Here is a 22,865-nt window from a genome sequence, read left to right as displayed (position 1 = left end):
TTAGTTTGTCATTTTATTTGCCACAAAAATATGGCAAGACTCAACTTAGTAACCTTAGTCAAAAAATGTGTGACATAATTAGTCCTCAACCAAACAAACCCTTAATTACCAAAAAAAATGCTTAAGTTTGACACTCAACCAAATAGTCCCTTAGGCCTTATTCGGTGCAGCAGTTTGGAGATAGATTTTTATTGCACGTAAAACGAGAAATCTTATTAGCACATGATTAATTAAGTATTAACTATTATGAAAGCTTTTTCTGTCAAAAACACACTATTTAATAGTTTGAAAAATGTGCTAACGAAAAACGAGCTTGAAGTTTGGAGTTGAGGAAATGGAAACAAACTTCATTCCATCAGTGCTAACTCTTCTGAGCCATACACGAGCCACATATCATATCAGCTGGACGATATCGCTAACGTTATCCTTACATCCACGAGGGAAATGCCGCACGTACCCAGAAGCGTACTAAAGAGAATCAGACCAACAAAAAGGTTGGCAGAAGAAAAAAAAAAAAAAAGCCATTGCAGCCCACAGCCCAGAGCCCACTGGCTCGGCATGGCCCACAACTCCCGGAATCCGCCTCACGTGGACGGCCAGAATCCCCGCGCGGCCGCGGTCCAAGATTCTGACCCCCCCCCCAAACCCTCCACAATACCCACGCATCTCCACTCTACCCTCTCCCACTGCAATCGGGACCCACGTCGCACTCTACCCCACATGTCACCCGCACTAGACAACCACCCCCACCCTTTCGGCGCGAGCCGGATTAGACAGCCGCCCTCGTGCCGCGTGCGCCACCGATGACGCAGTCACTCGGCTAACACGCGAATCCGACGGCCGGGACGCGATTAGCGGCTCGCAAAGCCCTAATTAGATCCCCTCTCCTCCCTCCTAAACCCATCCGTGACGCGAGGCAGGGCGGTGCGGATTCCATTCTCCTCTTGGCATCACGAGGCGGCGCCGCTTGGTCTAGCCAGTAGCCACACAGGGAGAGGTGGTAGCCGCAGCCGCCGCCGACGAGACCTCGCCGCCGGGGGGAGGGCACCATGTGTGGCATCCTCGCCGTGCTCGGCGTCGCAGACGTCTCCCTCGCCAAGCGCTCCCGCATCATCGAGCTATCCCGCCGGTAGCATGCCGCCCTCGTCCCCTTCCCCTCTCTCTCTTTCTCTCTCTCTGTCTCTCGCTGTATATCTGGTCCGCGCACGTCCGTGTGTTCGTTCTGAATCGAGGGATGGAGATTTTGGCCGTGGATCTGGAAGGGTTGGACTCGTCGCCGCCGTGAGATGGTTGTGCTCTAGGTGGCGTCCTGTTTATTCGACTATCAAATAGCTCCGTTAAAATAGTTCGTCGGAATTTTGATGATTCAACGTGGTCGAAAAGTTCGTCGGAATGTTTTGGGGGGGGGGGGGGGGGGGTAAATCCAACGTTGTTTTTGTTTTTGGTTATCAATATGGGAGCGAGCTGTGGTGCATCATTAATGACGGGTTGTTCGATGGATGGTGACTTTACTGGTTAGGAGTGTTTATGTCGTGTAAGCTTGTAAAGAGATAAGAATATAGATGGATTATGGAAATGGAGACATGGAGTTCTATGTAGTGTAGGTACCGTTTTGGTGAGTCTAATTCCTCAGAGTTTTCATTCGGAAATGATAACGTATCAACAAGTTTTATTTGCACGAGATGCCTCTGGCGTGTGCTCTTGCATGGTAATGCCGTTAAATGATGTTGATTCCAATTTGATTAAAATGTAGTATTATATACGTCAACTGTAACATGTAACACATGCCTCCGTGATGTGCCCCTTGTGCTTGCTGTGACAAGTACGGGGTTCTGATTTAAAATTACGACAATGGCGATATAATGGGCTTAATAATCTGTAAAATACGGTCAGCTTTGTTTTGCCTGGAATTCTATTGTTGTGGGAAGTGTGGGTATGCTAACTCAGAGTTATGCTATGGATTGCCAATATGTAGAAAATGCATCTTTCTATTCTACTGTAGTATAATGTGGCATGTTTTTATCACTGTAGTCTGCACTCTGCAACCACTTGATCTTTAGGAACTGAATGGTTACAGTTTCTTATGTATGTCCTTATATTAGAGCAAATAATTCTTCAACATAGATTTAATAAATCTTCTGATAGAATTAGTACCAACTTGTTGTAGACTCAAGGCATGCTGCATTTTTCATAGGTTGTTGTGACGGTATGTAATTCATAGTTTTCATAGATTTAATAAATCTTCTGATAGAATTTTTTGAACTGCTTATGCACTGACTAACCCAAGTTTTCCAATTTTCATAGGTTACGTCATAGAGGCCCTGATTGGAGTGGTATACACTGCTATCAGGATTGCTATCTTGCACACCAGCGGTTGGCTATTGTTGATCCCACATCCGGAGACCAGCCGTTGTACAATGAGGACAAATCTGTTGTTGTGACGGTATGTACCTTGACTGTTAATAAAATCGCACTGTTCCATTGACCCTTATGCACCCTCCGCAGATTTTTTTTTTAGTATTTCATTAACTTTTAAGTTTTAATATGTGATTTGCCTCGCTATTCTACTTTTGGTAAATAGCATGTTTCTGAAATATTTTGTCATGGGACTTTCCAAATATGTCCCTTGAGCTCTTTGCATCTTATAATGGTACAATATTTTAATCATCAAAATGTCTTGTAATGAAATAAATCAAAGATTTCTTTCCTTATTATAGTTTCTGTGGAACCACATCTGATCTTGTAGTTGACACATCCAGGTGAATGGAGAGATCTATAACCATGAAGAATTGAAAGCTAACCTGAAATCTCATAAATTCCAAACTGCTAGCGATTGTGAAGTTATTGCTCATCTGGTAAGTTACATGTTCTCTTTGTTGCACCTTGTTATTGCTCAAATTTCATCTAAGCATCGCCTGGTATACACTTACTATTCCTTCGTATTGACACTTTCATATTGATCTTTTTCACAGTATGAGGAATATGGGGAGGAATTTGTGGATATGTTGGATGGGATGTTCGCTTTTGTTCTTCTTGACACACGTGATAAAAGCTTCATTGCAGCCCGTGATGCTATTGGCATTTGTCCTTTATACATGGGCTGGGGTCTTGATGGTATGTGCACTCCTGCAGTGAATCTGTTCACCACTTCATCTAGTTATTGATCCTTGTGCTGGAAACCAGGAGGTTTGATTCCTTATTTTTCTACAAAAAATTGTGGTGGTCACAATTTTCCATTGGTTTGTTTGGTTATACCACTGTTTCAGTGGCTAGTCAGTGCTTCAAGGCTAGGGTTCACATTGATTCTTGCTGGAACCATTTTTCTCTGTTTGATCAATGAGGAGAAAAAACAGTGCCAGATCATTTACCATCAATTGCCTATTGTGTTGCAAATTAAATTAAAATGGAAAGGACCAAACAAAATTTGCAAACAACCTGGCATATGCATAGTTTTAGCACAGGATAATTTGGAACTGTAACCGTCTGTCCGTCTGGATTGCATCACTTCGAGTGAGTCTGAGAAAATGAATAATTTGTGGCATTCAGTATTTCTTGCAATTTTCAATATATCTGTTGGGAATGTTGTTGATTGATATTCTGTATATGTGCAAGCATTTACATTTTGAAAAGTTAAATGTGATAGTCAGTTGATGGAAATCTTGATACTTGCTATTCAACAAGCAATCGCCAGCTCTCTCTTACTTATGTTGTTGACGGTCATAGGCTTTAAGCCTACTTTCTGCGTGTAAGAAAGAAATTAAATTGTTTGGCATGTCCTAATCTCTTGGACTGTCAGATAAATATAAGATACTCCCTCCGTCCCATAATATAAGGGATTTTGAGTTTTTGCTTGTAATATTTGACCATTCGTCTTATTCAAAAAATTTTGAAATTATTAATTATTTTATTTGTGACTTACTTTATTATCTACAGTATTTTAAGCACAACTTTTTGTTTTTTATATTTGCAAAAAAAATTTGAATAAGACGAGTGGTCAAACGTTGCAAGCAAAAACTGAAAATCCCTTATATTGTGGGACGGAGGGAGTAGTTCACTTAATAGTTACCTATTTTCTCGACAAGGTTATCAAATCTGCCCTTTTAGCTTGCAAATAGAACTATAGAAATCCTGGTTTGATGCCTGTTGCTTCAAAGAACATTAAGGTTTTTGCTACTCACCATGATGGAACATTATTCCTTTTGGATCCGAATATCTGATATTGGGACCCTTCAAGACTTGTGTTGCCCAAGCCCATAAAAACACAAAACAAGGGCAATATAATATGTTTGAAGATGCACTTTTTTTCTTTGGTATGTTTGGTTACCAAATCTCCACGTTTAGTTTGCAGGATAAAAATTCTGGTTTTGATATATGTTCCTTCTAAGAAATTTAAGGTTTTCGTCACTGGTCATGAAGTAGGATTCTTTTTCGATGTAATATCAGGGTCCTTGTTCAAGGTCTTTGTTGCCCAAGCTCATAATACAGAATGACAATATAATATACTTGCAGAGGGCAAGAGGCACCGTTTCCTTCCATATGTCTGGAAATATAATTTCTCCTTGTCTTCGAATCTTGGCTAGTGCGATGTTAGTTTAGCATTATTGCCTTTATGATTTTTATTAGGGTATACTTGGTGTTTATTTGTAGGTGTATTGTGTTTTCAGGTTCGGTTTGGTTTTCGTCAGAGATGAAGGCATTAAGTGATGATTGCGAGCGCTTCATATCCTTCCCCCCTGGGCACTTGTACTCCAGCAAAACAGGTGTGCTATTTCGCATTTGTGACATACTGACAGTATCGTCTAACAGTTGATGTTAGAAACACTGTTTTTAGGCCCAGAAGACGAAAAAAAGAGGAAGGCAGAAATGATCAAAACTATTATAATATTGCAAATATCATTTTGTTTTGTCTATGATTACTGACTTGTCTTCTAATATCCAACCTAGGTGGCCTAAGGAGATGGTACAACCCACCATGGTTTTCTGAAAGCATTCCCTCCACCCCGTACAATCCTCTTCTTCTCCGACAGAGCTTTGAGAAGGCACGTCCCATTCCCATATCTCTTACGCTGCACAAAATCTCTTCTAAACTTTTGATATGTTGTGTTTATGCCGCTGATTAGGAAAAGCTTGTTCAAACCTCAGATGGTTTTTCATACAATAGATTATTTTAGCATGATATATTATACTGTTCTCAGATTGACCAATGATGGTTCACCATGTTGACCTCTGTATTAATATTCAAATAGATGGCATAACATTTCTGAATGGTCTATGCATGTTTATGGTAACATAAGCAAATGATTATATCTTACATAAGATGCAAATTCTGCAGGCTATTATTAAGAGGCTAATGACAGATGTGCCATTTGGTGTTCTCTTGTCTGGTGGACTGGACTCTTCTTTGGTTGCATCTGTTGTTTCGCGGCACTTGGCAGAGGCAAAAGTTGCCTCACAGTGGGGAAACAAACTGCATACATTTTGCATTGGTTTGAAAGTAAGTTTCTTAAGCATTGAGTCCTATTATTGCGAAGATTTGTGTTAGCCTGTAGGGTATCTTTCCAATTTTTACCTGTTCTCCTGGTGTTCTGAGTATTTTGAAAGAAAATGGATTTTTTTTTTAAAAAAAAAGGAGTGATATGCTTAGATATTGGGCACATGATGATCTAGTTCTTCAATGTTCCCCTTTTTTGTAGGGTTCTCCTGATCTTAGAGCTGCTAAGGAAGTCGCAGACTACCTTGGTACTGTTCATCACGAACTCCACTTCACAGTGCAGGTTCTGTATCTGTTCTCTGTTTTTTTTGCATAGTGAGAAAAAAAATCTTTTGAAGCTCTGATTCAATATTGTAAAAAAAAAAAATGAAAACAGGAAGGCATTGATGCTCTGGAGGAAGTCATTTACCATGTTGAGACATATGATGTAACGACAATTAGAGCAAGCACCCCAATGTTCTTGATGTCACGTAAAATTAAATCTTTGGGGGTGAAGATGGTTCTTTCGGGAGAAGGTTCTGATGAAATATTTGGCGGTTACCTTTATTTTCACAAGGCACCAAACAAGAAGGAATTCCATGAGGAAACATGTCGGAAGGTAATTAAGGAGAATATTTTCATGATTAATCTTCTTCTGCCCAAGGTAGCTAAATGTATTTTTGAAGCATTTTCAGTAGTATACTATTGCACTTTTAGTTTAACCACTTAACTAGTATTTGGTTGGTGTTTATGCACATTACAGTAGCTGGTCTACTTACAAGAATTATTTTTCTTGACCTTTAGATAAAAGCCCTTCATTTATATGATTGCTTGAGAGCGAACAAATCAACTTCTGCATGGGGTGTTGAGGCCCGTGTTCCGTTCCTTGACAAAAACTTCATCAATGTAGCTATGGACATTGATCCTGAATGGAAAATGGTATGTACACCGGACATCAACTTTTATTGCAGTTATTTTTCTTATATTGTAACCTGTACTGTCACTTTCTAACACTTATTATCCTGTAAATTTTAGATAAAACGTGATCTTGGCCGTATTGAGAAATGGGTTCTCCGGAATGCATTTGATGATGAGGAGAAGCCCTATTTACCTAAGGTTGCAAAAAGTTAAACTTTTTGAGTCGTATTTGACCTATAATGTACATAAACTTCCATATGTGCTTAAACTTATAATTTATTCGTCTTGCACAGCATATTCTATACAGGCAAAAGGAGCAATTCAGTGATGGTGTTGGGTACAGTTGGATTGACGGATTGAAGGATCATGCAAATGAACATGTATACTGTCTTCTCTGTTTTAAAACTATTGACAACTTAGCGGTTTTCATTTTTTAGCCTACAGTTTGTTTGATTTCTTCTGACCTAAGCTGGAATTCACATATTTTTCTGTTCATTTTCAGGTATCAGATTCCATGATGATGAACGCTAGCTTTGTTTACCCAGAAAACACTCCAGTTACAAAAGAAGCGTACTATTATAGGACAATATTCGAGAAATTCTTTCCCAAGGCATGGAAGATACTATCAACTTTTGCTGTTCTCATACTATGCTGAGCTATGCCCTAGCTAATTAACTTTCGGTTTTATGCAGAATGCTGCTAGGTTGACAGTACCTGGAGGTCCTAGCGTCGCGTGCAGCACTGCTAAAGCTGTTGAATGGGACGCAGCCTGGTCCAAAAACCTTGATCCATCTGGTCGTGCTGCTCTTGGTGTTCATGATGCTGCATATGAAGATACTCTACAAAAATCTCCTGCCTCTGCCAATCCTGCCTTGGATAACGGCTTTGGTCCAGTCCTTGGGGAAAGCATGGTCAAAACCGTTGCTTCAGCCACTGCCGTTTAACTTTCTATCGTCGCATAAAACTCCGTAGTTTGTTGTTCTTGGTTCAATCCCAGCTTCTTTCAGATGTCGTTAGTTTCTTCAAACATGTAATGGAGATGCGTGCTTTTCCTGGCTTGTTAGTTACTGTATGCTTGTCATCGTGTATGTTTTCTTTTCTTTTCCAATATGCAAACTGTTTGGTCGTGGACTGATCAGAACATTGTAAATATGAATAACCGCGACTGATATCCTCAAGTTGCTTTTGGTTTGCAATAGTTCTAATCTTGATGTTCTGCTGGGAATCGGAAGATGTTATGCAGTATGCGTATTGTTGGGGTGTAACCGTGTTGGGGTGTAACCGTGTAAGTGCATCTGAAATGAAGTTACGGGCGATGGTAACTGGGAAGCAACTTACGTGTGATTTGCTACAGGAGTTCTTTTTTCCCTAATTTCATGGATATACCGTAGGCCTTTGTCAAGTGTGTGAAACTGTAAATGTATTCTTTAATGGTGGCTTATGTCCGCGTTCTTTAAGTTATTGAATAAAAGTGTACATCCTCATCTTTTCGCTTATATTTATACTTATAAGTTAAAATTTATTTTTTCAATCTTAAATTTGGAGTTGATTTTGAGGTTTTTTTATCGTAGTTTATTTTTTAGTTTTTGTTTTTAGATCGCTAAGTATATGTATATATAAAAGTTTTATTCACAAATTATTTTTTGTTTGTAAATATGCCGTTTGACTTATTCGTTAAATAAACTAAATGATGGTGTTTATAGTTGCATACACTTGAAATTTTTTTAAGAGAACACCGGTTCTTCTTTTAAGAAAAAATTGGTTATATAGCATCGAAAGTTCATGTTTTTGGTTTTATAGCACCGAAAGTTAGCGGTTCACTTTAATAGCATCCAAAGTTCACCCTGTTCCCATTTTTAGCACTTCCGTCAATTTTTCCGTCTGTCTTGATCGTTATTGATCCAGCCACACACATGATATGATATTTCTACCCCTCATTGACATGTATTATACTTGTACTTGTGAGGGGTAGAAACGTCATATCGTGTGTGTGGCTGGATCAAGACGGACGAAAAACGATCGAGATTTTGACGGAAGTGTTAAAAATGGGAACATGGTGAACTTTGGGTGCTATTAAAGTGAACCGGTAACTTTCGGTGCTATAAAACCAAAAACGTAACTTTAGATGCTAGATAACCAATTTTGCCTATTATTGATACCGTTGTATTTTAATTTTTTTAATAATATTATAGATAAATATGTAGGTAAATCGATGGTATCAGTTTATATATAGAGTTTGTCGGAACATTTTTTTTCTTTTAAAACATAAGGGCCTGTTCACTTTGATGCCAAAAAAAACCTTACTAAATTTTGGCAAAGTTGCCAAAATTTTGGTAACTTGCCAAAATTTTGGCAGGGATTTCTTATATAATTACCAAAATTTGGTAGCAAACTAAATGTAGCTACTTTTTTTAGTAACTTTACCAAAATTTGGTAAGGTTGAAAATGGCATCAAAGTGAACAGGCCTAGAGTTCCTTTAAACAAATCATAATATTTTTAGTTGTATTTTATAAACCCCCCCCCCCCCCCCAAAACTCTTAAAACCTAAAATTCTTTTAAAACAAATTACAATATATGTGGTTTTACTTTATGGATGCACCAAATCCTGATATTCTTCCCTCGAAACACAAACCCTGATGTTCCTAGGAAGACAGTATCTCAAATAGTTCACTGAATACAAGCCTAATGACCAATGCTAGTCATGTCATATTGCATGTTGGCCTTTTCTCTTTATTTTTCTCTTTCCTAAACGTGATTGGGTTATTTATACAGTTTATACCTCCCTTGATATAAATACATATAAAACCAAAAACGTGAACTTTCGATGCTATATAACCAATTTTTTCTCAATAATATTTGTAAATTATGTTTAATTTGTAAAGAAAAAAGGAAAAAAAATGAAAATACCAAATGGAGGAGTACATGACAGAACAAATTTCTTGATTTCAACACCAAAAAAACAAAAAAAAAATTACTTTATCTTTTCAAACGAATTGCAAATTTGCGACACATCTCGCAGTGCATTTGTATCGTCCATCAGCGGATGCACGGTCCAGATTTTTCGATACACCCTAGATGGGAGAAACCCGAATAACAGAGTTCATCAGAGAGAGAGAGAAAAAAAAAAGGAAGGGAAAACCCGAAGTCCTCCTTCCCTGTCTCCCCACCGCCACATCTCGCCGGCGGCGATGGCGTCCGCCGCCCCGCGCGCGCGGCTCACGCCGCCGACGCCGGCCATGCACCCCCACAGGAAGCGCGCGCGCTCTCCCCCGGCCTCGGGCTCGCTGGTGCGTTGCTCGTCCTCCGGAAACGGCGCGCCGCGCGACCACCGCCGCCGCTGGCAGAGCCCTGCCGCGGGCTCGCCTGGTCGCGTTTATCAGCGGCACCGCGCGCAGCAGTACGGGGTGCCCTCCCGGAGGTGGGTCCTTGCGGAGGAAGCCTCGACCTCCGACGGAGGTATTATGCTGGATGTATCGTTGGTGAAATTTTGTTGCCTTTGCTCACCATCTGTTTGTGCCAATGTCTGAGTGAAGATTGCACTTTTGCTTCTTTTTTTTTTTCTCTTTGCTAGTTTTGCTAGAGTAAATAGTGAGAAATCAGTTGACCCAGCTAGTGCAAGTATGAAGCTTCGCCCCAACCAGTGCCAATTTCACCCCTAAAGTTGTGATTTTTGTTCGTCCTTTTTGTTTGACTTGCATCTGTTTGGGTTGATGGAGCTGTATTACTCTGGGATGATGCCATTCTGGCTTTGTTAGTGTAATACTAAGAGTAATAAAGCTTTTGTCAGATGCGTGCACAATCATGTCATACAACATCTTGGCGGATAACAATGCACATTACCATCCTGACCTTTATTTGGATGTCCCTTGGGATGCAATGAGGTGGGATTCGCGGAGGAGGCTTATTATTCGTGAAATTAGACACTGGGATCCTGACCTAGTGTGTCTACAGGTCAGAACTCAATCTGCATGATGTTTATACCACTTGTGCGACCGTACTCCTATAACATTTTGTGATTCCGAAATTAGGAGGTGGATAGATTCCGAGACGTTGCTACAGAAATGGAGAACAGGGGTTATCAAAGTAGATTTAAGGTATAACATTTTTGTCAGAATGCCACCTTTCAACCTTCATGTACATCATGCTGAAGCAAGTCTGGTGACATCCTTAGGGCCGAACTGGTGATGCTAAAGATGGATGTGCTACCTTTTGGAAGTCAAAAGGGTATGGTGAATGGATTTTATCCTTTGTTACCTTCATTGGTTTAAACCAAGTCGCATTTTCATATTCTTTCTTTATTTCCAAATGTAGGTTACATCTGCTTGAGGAAGACAGTATTGATTTTAGTGAATACAACCTACGTAATAATGTTGCTCAAATATTTGTTTTTGAGGTACTTTGGTTTACAATAAAGCAGTTTGTTCAAAGGATAAAATAAGGAGAGTATATCACGTACATCCTGGCAGCACCTAGTGGATAATCACTGCATGTGTTCCAGAAATGGTGCTTTCCTATTTAATATTGTCCTGAGCCCTGTTGCTGGGTAAAACTAAAGGAAACTAGAGAGAAGGGATGACTTAGATACTTCTCTGTCGGTTTCTTCCCATCCCCAATTCCGGACACTATCTACGAGCCTTATCTTTATTAGAAGGACCTACTCTTGTCTAAGTTTAACATAGTATTTTAGTATTAGCTCATATTATGCATTAAAATTAGTTTCCAGACCAAATATTGTGTGTCCAAAATAATTTCCAAATTAGCACCATCTGTTTAATCTGGTATTTGTTTTCAGATGTCCTTGCATTACAATTAAGTAACTACTGTTTTAATGCTAATACATTGGGTGCACTAATTATTGTCTTTTTCCTTACCTGTTTTCGTTTCAGCTTAATAGAGCACAAAAGTTAGTAGTTGGGAATATTCATGTCCTTTTTAATCCAAAGAGGGGAGATGTAAAACTGGGCCAGGTATATATATCAGTTAACTTCAGCATCATCCATTTCCCGTATATCATTCGTCCAGTTCTCTATCATGTCCTAAAATTGCCTGCACAAAATATTCATTGTAAAATGTCCACTTTTGGTCCTTCAACTATTACTGGAGCCTAATTTAGTTGTTTTCACCATGTTTTTCAATAACTTTTAGTTTTTCCCTTAAATGTTAAAACTGGAGCAAATTGCATCCAAAGCTGTTTATGTTTCTTTTTTTTTATTTGGGTTTTGTGCATAGGATTATGTGGTTTCTGCACCATCATTTTATTTTGACGCATGGTATCCACTCGTCCTCTGGAAAATGGTCCAACTAATTTCCTTTTCTAAATTATGAAGCCACATTACCTCACTAGCACACGGGCACACACCATGTAGGATCCATATAAACCTCCTTCAAAACTATCACCAGGATGTGATGTGCATGGTTTTTTATTTGTTGAATGACATCTTTTAGAAATTACTGAAGGTTAGGGTGTAAAGTACTGAGGGACAAAAACTGGACCTTTTTCATGTTAATCACTGATGTACTGCATAATGCTCATATATGCTGATGTAAATAGGATGCACCATATGTACTATACCTCAACCTTATCTATGTATATTCAACGCACTATATTTTTACTGCAATTAAGATGCACCATTGAAACTATACCTCAACTTTATCTATGTCTATTCGACATATTATACTTTTTACTCAACTAATTGTTTGCTAAGCAGTTTTCGTTTCCAATTATCTGTCCGTTCAGATCCGCATGCTACTGGAGAAGGCAAATGCTCTTGCTGAAAAATGGGGTGGAATTCCTATCGTGCTTGCTGGTGATTTCAACAGCACACCTGATGTATGTATTAGTTGTTTCTTGGCATGTTTTGATTTCTTAAATATCTAGGGTAAACTAATTACTTAAAGTTTTTGGTTACCAGAACTGAAATGTAAACATGTCAATACTTTCTACTCATCATGCTCTAGATTGATACTGTGTCACATTTAGTCCATCTTAAGTTATGAAGTAGATTTGTCTGATTTGAAGAACTTGGGTACCTTTTGTTAAAGCGCTGACACTTCTCTTTCTTTTTTGGGAGCAGAGTGCCATCTACAAGTTCTTGTCAACAATGAAGGTGGAATAATGCCTTAAATATTTCTTAGGCCTTTTCAAAGCTGAAATCACATCCAATTATAATTAAATTGACATTGCATATATTGTGTTTTTGTGTCACCAGCTTGACATTTCTTTGCATGATAGAAGGCAGTTGTCTGGACTTGATAGCTCTGAGTTTGCTTTATATGATCTTTGTAGGTCAGAACCTTTCTCGTTGTATCACGGTTGACCTGTCAAATAGTCTTTTTCTCTACTCAATACTCATTTCCTTCCTCGCAGTTCACTGAAGTACCAATGGAGCGGCGAAGAAGTAAGAAATGCAACTGGGTCTTCAAATGTCATGGTTGCTAAACATCCATTGAATATTTGTAGTTCGTATGCTATGTTAAAGGTACTAGTTTCTAGTTAAGATCAAAACTGATTGTTTGACCATTTCATATTTTGCTGAAACTAGTTGCCAATTATATTAGGGAAACTCAAACAATAGGGGTCATCATGGCGAACCCCTTGCAACTTCTTATCACAAGAAGTTTCTTGGCACTGTTGATTACCTGTGGTATGCTTCTAAATACTTTCTAATACAGTATGATGCAATTGCTCAAAAGTACAGTATGACGCAGAATAAAATAAAATAAAAATGTGGCTGATATTCTTTCTTTAAGGTACACTGCAGGGCTTGAATGCTCCAGAGTTTTAGATACTCTGCCTGTGGGTTTTTTGAGGAGAACTAGGGGTCTTCCAACCAGGGTATTCTCATTTGATCATCACAGTAACTTAAATGAACATCTGCAACAATTTGAGTCATGAATAATTTGATATTGTTGCTTTTATATACTTCTCATCTTTAACTGCTAACAATGATTTTATGCCAAAAACAAAATCAGGAAATTGGCAGTGACCATTTGCCCATTGTCGCTGAATTTGTTTTCACGGAATCAGCAGCTTCGACCGATTCTGATCAAGAAGATGAATCTGACGAAGACAAGGAATCTGAGGAAGAAGCAACTAGAGGACAGCGCATATATTTCTCCTCAGATAGTGACAGTTCAGGTGAAGTGGGTTAATGATTTATTTGGTGGAAAGTATTTAATACAAATGTTGAAGTATGGGAAGCGAAGTGCATAAAAATGACACATGCTCGTCATGATCGTGAGACAGCAGTTCTCTTGTATTTATACAGCGCCGTATCCTTCAGTCTGCACACAAGGAATTTTGCAGAAACCATTAGTTGGTGAGGCGTTCTGCCAATGCCTCACTCTGCAAGTGCGGAGGAGCTGAACCCTCAATACTCGCAGGCAATACTAAGTTAGCATTTAATGGATACTAGCTAGTGCTGAACAAAATAAGAAAAGAAACTTACTAGCATTTAATGGATGTATTTGTTCTTGCATCACTAGAGCAAAGCAAGAACTTGTTGACTAACTATTGTTAACTGTTATGCTGTGGTATGATGGCTTGTACATTGCGTACTGGATGGAATCATTCCAGAAATATTACTGGCTTATTTGACATTGTTGATTGAAAATTTACCAGGAGATAACAAAACATTTTACCCCTATTGAACAGTGATGGCTTATGATTATGACCTGGAAGTATAACTGATTCTGGTAAAATGGAAACATGGTACTGTATAGTGTACAGTATGCCTCCTAACCGAAAAAGTACACCCAGATAGCTGTACTGCCAGAATTCAGAGAAACCAAAGCTGTACTGCCAGAATTCAGAGAAGCAAAAGCAGCAAGAAGTACCAAAGTGTGGACCTTGCATTCTCCATCATCTACAAATCAAATGCCGGGAATGAGAGGCCATCCAGGGATTTCCAAGATAGGGAGCCAACCAATCACAGACCAGCATCCTGCCACGTGTCAGCCAGAGGCAGCACACCATCCTGCCACGTGGCTACCCACCATGCGAGGCCGAGGTCCCGAGCTGTGGTGCAAGGGTGCACCGTTAATTTCGTTTCGCTAGTAGATAGCGTGACAGTGTGAGATCGAGCTGAAAAAAAAAGAGAGGCCACGAAGAGAGCTCAGCTGCTGCCTCTAGCTTACTTGGTGATAAGGAGGAGGAGGAGGAGGAGGGCACCGACATGGCCGCAGCCACGGCGTACACCGTGGCGCTCCTCGGCGCCACCGGCGCGCGCGTCCCCGCCGCTCCACGCTCCGCCGCGCTTCTGCCGCGCCGCGGCGGCGTGCTCCAACCGCTGCGCCTCCAGGACGCGCCGCGACTGTCCCTGCTCCGCGTCAGGGCCGCCTCCGACGACACCTCCACCTCGGCCAGCGGCGACGAGCTCGTCGCCGACCTCAAGGCAAAGGTGAGTTCGTGCATACGTTTGCATCCATCCATGGTCCCATGGAACATCACGTCTTAATTTGACATATGGTTGGATGCAGTGGGAGGCGATCGAGGACAAGCCGACGTTCCTCCTCTACAGCGGCGGCGCCGTCGTCGCCCTCTGGCTCACCACCGTCGTCGTCGGCGCCATCAACTCCGTGCCGCTGGTACGTACCATCGAATTAATCAATCACTTGCAGCTTTGTCTGAACTGTGACTGATGACGAGTTGGCTGACGTGCTCTTCTCTTGTAGCTCCCCAAGATCCTGGAGCTCGTCGGCCTCGGCTACACCGGCTGGTTCGTCTACCGCTACCTCCTCTTCAAGGTAACTAAGAAATCAATCGTCCATGCAGATGCATCCATCGGTATTAATTAACATGGGAATTAACCGAATCTTGTCCAATTCATGCACTGAAAAGTTTGGATTTTCAAGTCGAATAATCGTCCTGAACTTCTCTATCAGTTTACTTCAATTTGAATTGGAATCTGAATTTCTGTGAATGTTTTTTTTTTTCGTGTGATATAAACAACAGGAGAGCAGGAAAGAGTTGGCGACCGACATCGAGACCTTGAAGAAGAAGATCGCTGGAACGGAGTAATTAAGCAGCTGCATTTGTCCGGGGAAGTTTTGGGGGGTGACTCTCTAGAGTGCTTGCTGCTGCTTCCTCTGTGTGATGTTTGTATATCTCTACGAGAATATGTTCTGCTCCCATGTGCAGTAACAGCGTAGTGCAAAAACTGTATCAAACCTACTATCAGTTGTTTCTTCGAAATTCAAAACAATTTCTTCGCTTTCTTGTTGCGTGGAAGTGTTCATATAATCTGGCGTATGACAATGAGAATATATATCTCGGAGAATGGTTGATCGACTCATTAGAAAAGAATTGCAAATGAGTTGATGATAAACATCTCTGAAATGCATCCCCTCATGGCCATTAACGATCCTGCTGATATATGAAGAAGCAATTATCCCGTTTACCATGACTCCTCCCTTCAGATCTTCATAAGTGCAATTATCTCCTACAACAAATAACACCAGAAAATATTGATTCTATAACAATTCGGGAGGTAGTGAAACAACCAAAATAATATGCAAAACACAAGGAACATGACACCGCAGAAAGTCAATTTACAGAAATGCTTATTCACAGCGAGACCGGTCACAGAATGTGGCCCATATTGAAGCGACGGTGTTCCCGCATACAAGGGTTGAAATGCAATGGACCAACCGTAGGAATTTTTCATATTTGTCCTTAAAAAAATTATTTCCTCTGTTTAAAAATAAAGAATTTTTATGTTGTTTAGCAAATATTAAGGATAGGTTAAAATATTTCTTTTTAATCACTTTGTTTTGTTAATTTTTAAATTTTCAGTTGTTTAGATCAACTAGGAAGGTAGCCCGCGCATATGCGCGGACATCATATTTAATTGTGTTAGAAATTTGATTAGGAATATTTATGATTAATCTATTATAAATATCTTTAATTTTTCAATAATTTGTGTGGTGTTTCTCTGAATGCTAGTAACCATCGCCGACGTATAAATTGTAAACTAAAATTACTCAAAACAATGCAGTTTTGGTTTTATAAGAAAAAATATATATGAAACTATATATCATTTGTACATAATGCGTTTCTTTTTTTAATATTTAGCATAACTTAATTTTGTACTTTCTAAACTCTAAGTAACAATTTTCTTTTGTATAATATATATGTCTTTATGAATTTTAGGATATATTAATTGAAGATATTTTCTATTAAAAATATGCCTAATATGACTACATATAATTATGAGCTGAATATGTTGAAATATTGATTTAGTTGTGTGTATATAGTATTGCAGTATGAAACTACAGTTTAGCGGTAAATGTTTTTCTCAGTGAGAAAATATATTAGAAAATAAGACTTTTATCGCTCCCAAGTTGTAGTTTAGGGTTGTATACTTTGAACTGAAATTATGTTAGATTTTGTTTCCAACATAATACAGAAAAATTCAAATTTTCTATTATATTTTATTTAAAATTTTAGTTATTTTCATTATTTCAGTACTCCAAAAATATTAAAACATTGCTATTTAGGATGGGTATCAATTTTTTTTAAGAAAATGTTAAATTTAGAAAAAAAAAGTTCAGTCTTCAATTATTTTTATCATTTTTTTTATAGATTTCCATTCCATCAAGCATGGAAATATAAGTGAGTTAAGGCTATACAACTTGGTATGAGATAAAGGTATACCTTAAATGTTTTCAATGTGTTGTGTATGACAAATAGATCCTAGACGGGGTACACGTTATGACATGAAAAAATGATATAATTAAAAGTTTTTTCTCTAATCTATTAGTGACATCAGATATCATATGTATAATTTAGATATTATGATCATCTTAGGAACGTTTATTTATCCCTAAAAAGATCATTTATTTATAAAAGTGCATCTACTTATGATCAAGTAAATAGCCCCCCTATATGCATGTTAAGATAAATTAACTACTTCCACTGTTGAGGAAAAATATATCAATATTTACAACACCAAATTATTTTTATTGAATTCAAAATTGAATATGTTTTTATAATATGATTGTTTTGTGTTGAAAATATTACTATATTTTTTATAAACTAATTCAAGTAATTTCACATTGACAAAATTTAAAACGACTTATAATCTGAAATAGAAGGAGTTGGAAAAAGGTGATTAGATGTCTAGCATGGTATAAATAATGGGTTGACCGTTTATTAAAAACATAAGTGATATATTTTAACTTTTTAATGAGAAATTTTAGTATTCTATTTTATTTATTGGAGGCTTAAAGGTGGATAGATGTGGTCCACAATGTAAGTCAATACAGATATTAAATTATTGATTTAATTGAAAATTACAATAGTGTAGAAATATCATAAATGAATATACGATTTAAAATTTTATGAGTATTTTAAAGTCTAGTTTACGTTGTTTTTATAAGTGCTAGCTTGAGGAGAAAGAGAAGAAAAGCACATGACACAGGGGAAACTGGCTAGACTTGTTAGGCGGAGTCCATTTGTGGGAGTTTGTTTTTATCACAAAGATAATGTTGGATTTAGTTACTATGGAGATAAAAAAAAGAATAGAGAAGGAATGGTAGGGAGAGAGGAATCGGAGGAATGGGAGGAACGGGAGGGGGGTTTGGGATTTTCTTTTTAAAGATAGATCTAACCATATAAAATAGTGGATCTATCGATTTAAGTGGAAAGCGATGGTTAGATGTTTTATTTTCATTTGTCATACTTATAAATTTTTCTAATTTATTAGAGTGTTACGTGGTGAGATCAACTTAGAAGTGTTTATGGGCGTACCATTAGGCCCTGACATTTGTAGTTAGAACGGCAGCACGATCTATTTTTTAATAACAAAATATGAGTAATATGGATTTTGAATTTTATATTTAATTATAAATAACACAACAATTGACAAAAACTGAGTATAAAATTATAACTTGAGAGTCGTGATCATTTAGATGTCCGAATTATTTTTTGATATATTGAGTGTTAATGAGAAAATAGGATAAGTTAGCTAGAAAATAGGAGAGGATGGGAGATTCGGAGGATGGAAGGAGTACGTACTACCTTTTTTTTACCTTATGTACGTAAGGTGTTGGTGGTGGGGATACCAAATTTATTTTCTTTGTGTTGGAGATCTAATTGTTAAAATTAACGGGTCCACCATTTTAAAAGAAAATCGACGGTGTAATTATAGAATACCACGTGGTGATTTATGAGCGTTTGTAGAAGGCCATATGACGGCTTGAGAGTATTTATTGGAAGTTTAATTAACTTTTAGTATATAAGTCCCTTAAACTTTTAGAAACGCTATTAAGCTGTGACGTGACACTCATATAAAAGCTTGTAGGTCACCACATGTCATATCTCTCAATTAAAAGAATTATTAAAAATTATAAGAAAAAGAAAAAAAATCTAACTGTGGATTTTCACTTAAATCGGTAAGATGTGATTTTATATATCTATTAACACTACCTCCTAAACTCCCCTAGTGTACGTACGATGTGCGTAGTAGTAGTACTGTTTTCAGAAGGTGTAAAGGAAAAGTACCTTTGCAAAAGAAAGGAAAAAAACAATACTAACGTGGAGTATGTATGTATGCCGCCGGAAAAAAAAGGAAAAAATAATAATACTAACGTTTCCTGTCCGATCCAGACTTTTTCTATATATTAGTTAGAGCAAACATGGTAATTTTTTTTAAAAAAAAGTAGGGACACCCGATTTATTTTTTAGATGGAGATCTAATGATTAAAATTAATGGGTCTACCGATTTAAAAAAAAATCGACGGTGAGATTTTAGAATGCCACATGACGACATAAGAGCGTTTGTAGAAGGCCACATGGCGGCTTGAGAGTGTTTGTAGGAAGTTTTATGGACTTTTAGTATATAATAGATTACAATTAAGTATGTGATCGGCTTTGAACCCATAAAAAATTAATGATAGGAACCAATACAGAAATGCTTATATTGTGGTACAACATTTAAATCCTAAAATACTTATATTTTAAAATAGATGAAGTATTTTATAAATATATCCTCCTCAAGCACACTAGGCACTTATATATGACAGCTCAGTACCATGTTTGTTGATGTGGCCGAGGGTCAACACAAGCCTCGTTCATGCCAAGGGGTTTGAGGCTTATGGACTCCAAGTCTTGTTCATTTTATTTCTATCTTTAATCCAATCTCATTGGCATGGGCCTTATAGACTTTGAGGCTTGTTTATTTTATTGTTGCCTTTAATCCTATCAATTTTTGGTAAGATAATGAATTTAAGATAATCTTACTAATGCTATCATACCAGAATTTGGTAGCTCTAGGAATTTCCTCTCATAAAAACATCACCAGCATATCAAAGGTATTAAACTAGACACATCCAACGCTGCCAAATTTTAGTGACACAAAAACGTGCTAAAATTTGGCTGAATTTTGGTAATGTTGATTTTAGCAATAAAGTGAATAAGCCATTAGTACCAAATAGTCCTTGGTTGCAAAGTGAGCACTTGAAGGGTTCGGTCTTCGTTGCCAAATTCCTTAGTTGTAGGCTTCTACGCTTCATTGCCAAGGAAGCAGACCCTCTGACTTAACTGCACATGCAGTTGAGTCACTGACATGTGGATCCTACTTTGCTATAGCTCACATGCCAGTAAATCCCTTTTATCTCGCCAATTATGTATTGACAACTTGGTACGAGGTCCAACATGAACTCTTGTATCTCAAAGCCAAAAGCTATGGCAATACATATCATTTCACAGAACTATAAATTTAGTGATGAAGTTATCAAAGAACTACAGTACATATTTTAGCTTTAGATCTGTAGCACTATTATTTATTTAAAGTTACAAAAGTTATAATTTATTAATAAAATTGATGTTCAATCTATAGTTTTGTGATACAATTCCTTAGATCTATTGTTTTGTAAAAATAATTGACACTAAATCTATATTTTGTAATACACATCCTTATAAGTTTGTAGTTTTACGACAGTTTCCTTAGATCTATCGTTTTGTAAAAAAAATTGACACTAAATCTATAGTTTGTAATACACATCCTTATAAGTTTGTAGTTTTACGAAAGTTTGTTTCAAATATAATAGTTTTGTAAAATTTATTTTATTTTTATTTTCTTTTTACTAGCGGATGTATGGTTGATAGATTGCAATGAAAATGAGAAAGCTGAGGGAGCATATATTTACATAGGTTTTTCAAATTGTTTTATTACGAGTTCAGTGAGGGGTCTATTAGAGCAGGTACAATAGCGGGCTATTAGCCAGCTATAAGCATATTTTAATGAGATAAAAGATGAGAGAGGAGTAGCGGGCTACAGATCTGTAGCCAGCTGCAGCACGGACTCCAGGACACAATATGTGTATGGTAGGTGGGACCATGTGTTAATAGTATAGTAAGCAACTATTGTACGAATTGGCTATTAGATCGGTTATAGATAAATTGAAGTTAGTAGTGGGCTATACTATTTAACTTGCTCTTAAATTGACGAAAACACACAGAAATCTACACGGGCACACACATTGCGTGTAGTGTGAAGCATGCATGAACCGTCCGATCCAAATCCAATGGTGCAGTTAACGTGCTAGATGGCACCGCAGTTTCCCATCTATGGGCCGACGCTTCGAAGCTCCAGAAACCATCTCTCTCTCTCTCTCTCTCTCTCTCTCTCTCTTTCCCCTTCCTTCCCCGTGTCTTCCAGAATGTTCCCTTCCGCCACCGCGCCACGCCTCGCCCTCACCCCGCGCTCCGTCGCCGCCGCCCGCCGCGCCATGGCCTCCGCCGCCACCCCGCAGCCAAGCCCTCCCAGCCCCAAGGCGGTGCGGGTTGTGGTGAAGGGCCGGGTGCAGGGGGTCTTCTTCCGCGACTGGACGGTGGAGACGGCGCGCGCGCTGGGCCTCGCCGGCTGGGTCCGCAACCGCCGCGACGGCACCGTGGAGGCCCTCCTCTCCGGCGACCCCGCCAGGGTCGACGAGATGGTGTCCCGCCACCTCCCCGTCGGCCCCCGCGCCGCCGCCGTCACCGCCGTCCTCCCCTCCCCCGCCGACCCCGTCGACCCCGCCGAGGGCTTCACCCGCAAGCCCACCGCCTGAGGAGGAAGACGACGTACTGCTTCTTGCTGTTTGATGATGCGATAAAATAATCTTCACCTCTAATCCTTACGAGTTTCACTGGGAGTGTTTGTTTCTCGACCGATGAGCGATTTGATCATACGATGTTTAGAAATTTGTTCAGATGTTGATAATGGCGGTGTGCCACTTTGCGGTTACTATATGCGCTGTTTGTGTCTTCAGAAACTGTTAGCATGACACAACTTTTAAACTGTGTGCTTCTGTTCTGTTAAGAATGAAAGTTTATTAGCAGATGATGGTGATCTCACCCAAAGGTTAACATCGCTGACTTCTCTATTGCTCATTGTTGTTGTGTTGTTGCGTTTGGTTTGGTGTGCTCTTAAAATATTGCTCATTAGATTGGTCGAAACCGGTTATCGAGCAGGGTGTTAAAAATCACGCAAACACACGAGACCGAGACCGATCTTAAAGAAAAAGGGATTTTTGATCCCGTTGACGCTCTAGTATGTTTCTTCTCGTGGTTACTCTTGCCTCCGCCAAAATCCATTTTTAGAGAAGAAATTTTACGATTTCTAGAATGTCTCGAGGTAACTAAATTTTACCTTAGAAATTTTGATACCTCGAAATATTAAGTACCAGAGGTATCAAAATTTACGCTGGAATTACCCTACAAATTTTAGTACCTCGATGTTAGCACTAAAGGTACTAAATTTTGTATTAGAAAATATTGTATTTTTCGGTACTTTATTAATTGCCCCTTATTAAAAGTGATAAAACTAACTTATTGGGCCGGCCGGTTTGCAAGTAGCTCGAGAGGCCCAGCAAGCAGCAGCGTCCACCACACTCCAGATTCCTCATTGCAGGACACGTCTCCTCTGCCGCCGCCTCGGGCTCGCCATGGCCACGCCAGCGGCCGACGCCACGTCCTCCTCGCCCACGCCATCGCCGCCGCCGCAGGAGACACCGGCGCGCAAGGCGGTGCGGGTGGTGGTGAAGGGGCGGGTGCAGGGGGTGGGGTTCCGCGACTGGACGGCGGAGACGGCTGAGTCCCTCGGCCTCGCCGGGTGGGTCCGCAACCGCCGCGACGGCACCGTGGAGGCCCTCCTCTCCGGCGACCCCGCCAAGGTCGACGAGATGGTCTCCCGCCACCTCCCCGTCGGCTCCCCCGCCTCCGCCGTCACCGCCGTCGTCCCCTCCCCCGCCGACCCCATCCACCCCTCCCTCGGCTTCGAGATCAACTTCACCGTCTGATCTTCGCCGCCGCCGCCACGTCATCAGGTACAATCAATCACGAATAAAGATCAAGAAAACCTGATTTGTTTATCCATGTTAGGTTGTGATGCTAATACTAGTAGTACCATGTATGCTAGTGTTTCTTCATCAATAATAGTCCATCTCTATGTTGAGTTGTGAATTGTGAATTGTGGGCTATGCCAATATCAAATC

The 22,865-nt window shown here is 39.4% G+C and overlaps 5 protein-coding genes across 6 annotated transcripts; all 5 read left to right on the top strand.

The window, feature by feature from the left end:
- Window positions 1–902: 902 nt before the first annotated feature.
- On the top strand, window positions 903–7,584 carry LOC127776691 (asparagine synthetase [glutamine-hydrolyzing] 2). The gene is made up of 14 exons (XM_052303199.1): window positions 903–1,129; window positions 2,305–2,443; window positions 2,760–2,855; window positions 2,973–3,114; window positions 4,665–4,760; window positions 4,945–5,039; window positions 5,333–5,494; window positions 5,694–5,774; window positions 5,868–6,089; window positions 6,275–6,409; window positions 6,506–6,586; window positions 6,682–6,768; window positions 6,891–6,998; window positions 7,081–7,584. The coding sequence occupies exons 1-14, from the start codon at window positions 1,050–1,052 to the stop codon at window positions 7,330–7,332; spliced, it is 1,776 nt and encodes a 591-aa protein (XP_052159159.1). The 5' UTR covers window positions 903–1,049; the 3' UTR covers window positions 7,333–7,584.
- Window positions 7,585–9,492: 1,908 nt separating this feature from the next.
- LOC127777154 (carbon catabolite repressor protein 4 homolog 3-like) lies at window positions 9,493–14,040 on the top strand. Of its 2 annotated transcripts, none has more exons than XR_008018266.1 (13): window positions 9,493–9,845; window positions 10,177–10,340; window positions 10,418–10,483; window positions 10,561–10,613; window positions 10,701–10,782; window positions 11,276–11,356; window positions 12,127–12,219; window positions 12,464–12,496; window positions 12,599–12,675; window positions 12,757–12,868; window positions 12,948–13,033; window positions 13,151–13,224; window positions 13,362–13,410. XR_008018266.1 is itself a non-coding variant. In XM_052303693.1 (13 exons), exons 1-13 carry the CDS (start codon window positions 9,578–9,580, stop codon window positions 13,539–13,541), a joined length of 1,380 nt encoding a protein of 459 aa, XP_052159653.1. In that variant the 5' UTR covers window positions 9,495–9,577; the 3' UTR covers window positions 13,542–14,040. The 2 variants fall into 2 exon arrangements, 1 of the variants encoding a protein (XP_052159653.1); XM_052303693.1 differs by having other exon boundaries at window positions 9,495–9,845; window positions 13,140–13,224; window positions 13,362–14,040.
- Window positions 14,041–14,444: 404 nt separating this feature from the next.
- LOC127777156 (protein CURVATURE THYLAKOID 1A, chloroplastic-like) lies at window positions 14,445–15,611 on the top strand. The gene is made up of 4 exons (XM_052303694.1): window positions 14,445–14,788; window positions 14,868–14,975; window positions 15,063–15,134; window positions 15,343–15,611. The coding sequence occupies exons 1-4, from the start codon at window positions 14,564–14,566 to the stop codon at window positions 15,406–15,408; spliced, it is 471 nt and encodes a 156-aa protein (XP_052159654.1). The 5' UTR covers window positions 14,445–14,563; the 3' UTR covers window positions 15,409–15,611.
- A 5,365-nt stretch (window positions 15,612–20,976) lies between these two features.
- On the top strand, window positions 20,977–21,710 carry LOC127777433 (uncharacterized). Its single transcript, XM_052304026.1, has one exon. It carries the CDS (start codon window positions 21,051–21,053, stop codon window positions 21,438–21,440), a length of 390 nt encoding a protein of 129 aa, XP_052159986.1. The 5' UTR covers window positions 20,977–21,050; the 3' UTR covers window positions 21,441–21,710.
- Window positions 21,711–22,260: 550 nt separating this feature from the next.
- LOC127776622 (uncharacterized) lies at window positions 22,261–22,840 on the top strand. The gene has a single exon (XM_052303100.1). The coding sequence runs from the start codon at window positions 22,317–22,319 to the stop codon at window positions 22,668–22,670; it is 354 nt and encodes a 117-aa protein (XP_052159060.1). The 5' UTR covers window positions 22,261–22,316; the 3' UTR covers window positions 22,671–22,840.
- The last annotated feature ends 25 nt before the right edge of the window (window positions 22,841–22,865 follow it).

The sequence above is a fragment of the Oryza glaberrima genome, chromosome 6 (assembly GCF_000147395.1).
Source record: "Oryza glaberrima chromosome 6, OglaRS2, whole genome shotgun sequence".
NCBI classification, from domain to species: domain Eukaryota; kingdom Viridiplantae; phylum Streptophyta; class Magnoliopsida; order Poales; family Poaceae; genus Oryza; species Oryza glaberrima.
Note: the sequence above shows the minus strand (reverse complement) of the source record. Positions and strands in the feature narration are given on the sequence as shown.

Bases quoted from the DNA above. Each gene is read 5' to 3' on its own strand.
- LOC127776691 (XM_052303199.1), top strand. From the start codon at position 1,050: ATGTGTGGCATCCTCGCCGTGCTCGGCGTCGCAGACGTCTCCCTCGCC. The intron at 3,115-4,664 runs GTATGTGCACTC...TTGTGTTTTCAG, and splicing joins CATGGGCTGGGGTCTTGATG to GTTCGGTTTGGTTTTCGTCA. The intron at 6,769-6,890 runs GTATACTGTCTT...GTTCATTTTCAG, and splicing joins AGGATCATGCAAATGAACAT to GTATCAGATTCCATGATGAT.
- LOC127777154 (XM_052303693.1), top strand. From the start codon at position 9,578: ATGGCGTCCGCCGCCCCGCGCGCGCGGCTCACGCCGCCGACGCCGGCC. The intron at 10,341-10,417 runs GTCAGAACTCAA...TTCCGAAATTAG, and splicing joins CTGACCTAGTGTGTCTACAG to GAGGTGGATAGATTCCGAGA. The intron at 10,783-11,275 runs GTACTTTGGTTT...TTTTCGTTTCAG, and splicing joins CTCAAATATTTGTTTTTGAG to CTTAATAGAGCACAAAAGTT.
- LOC127777156 (XM_052303694.1), top strand. From the start codon at position 14,564: ATGGCCGCAGCCACGGCGTACACCGTGGCGCTCCTCGGCGCCACCGGC. The intron at 14,976-15,062 runs GTACGTACCATC...CTTCTCTTGTAG, and splicing joins CCATCAACTCCGTGCCGCTG to CTCCCCAAGATCCTGGAGCT. The intron at 15,135-15,342 runs GTAACTAAGAAA...TATAAACAACAG, and splicing joins ACCGCTACCTCCTCTTCAAG to GAGAGCAGGAAAGAGTTGGC.
- LOC127777433 (XM_052304026.1), top strand. From the start codon at position 21,051: ATGTTCCCTTCCGCCACCGCGCCACGCCTCGCCCTCACCCCGCGCTCC.
- LOC127776622 (XM_052303100.1), top strand. From the start codon at position 22,317: ATGGCCACGCCAGCGGCCGACGCCACGTCCTCCTCGCCCACGCCATCG.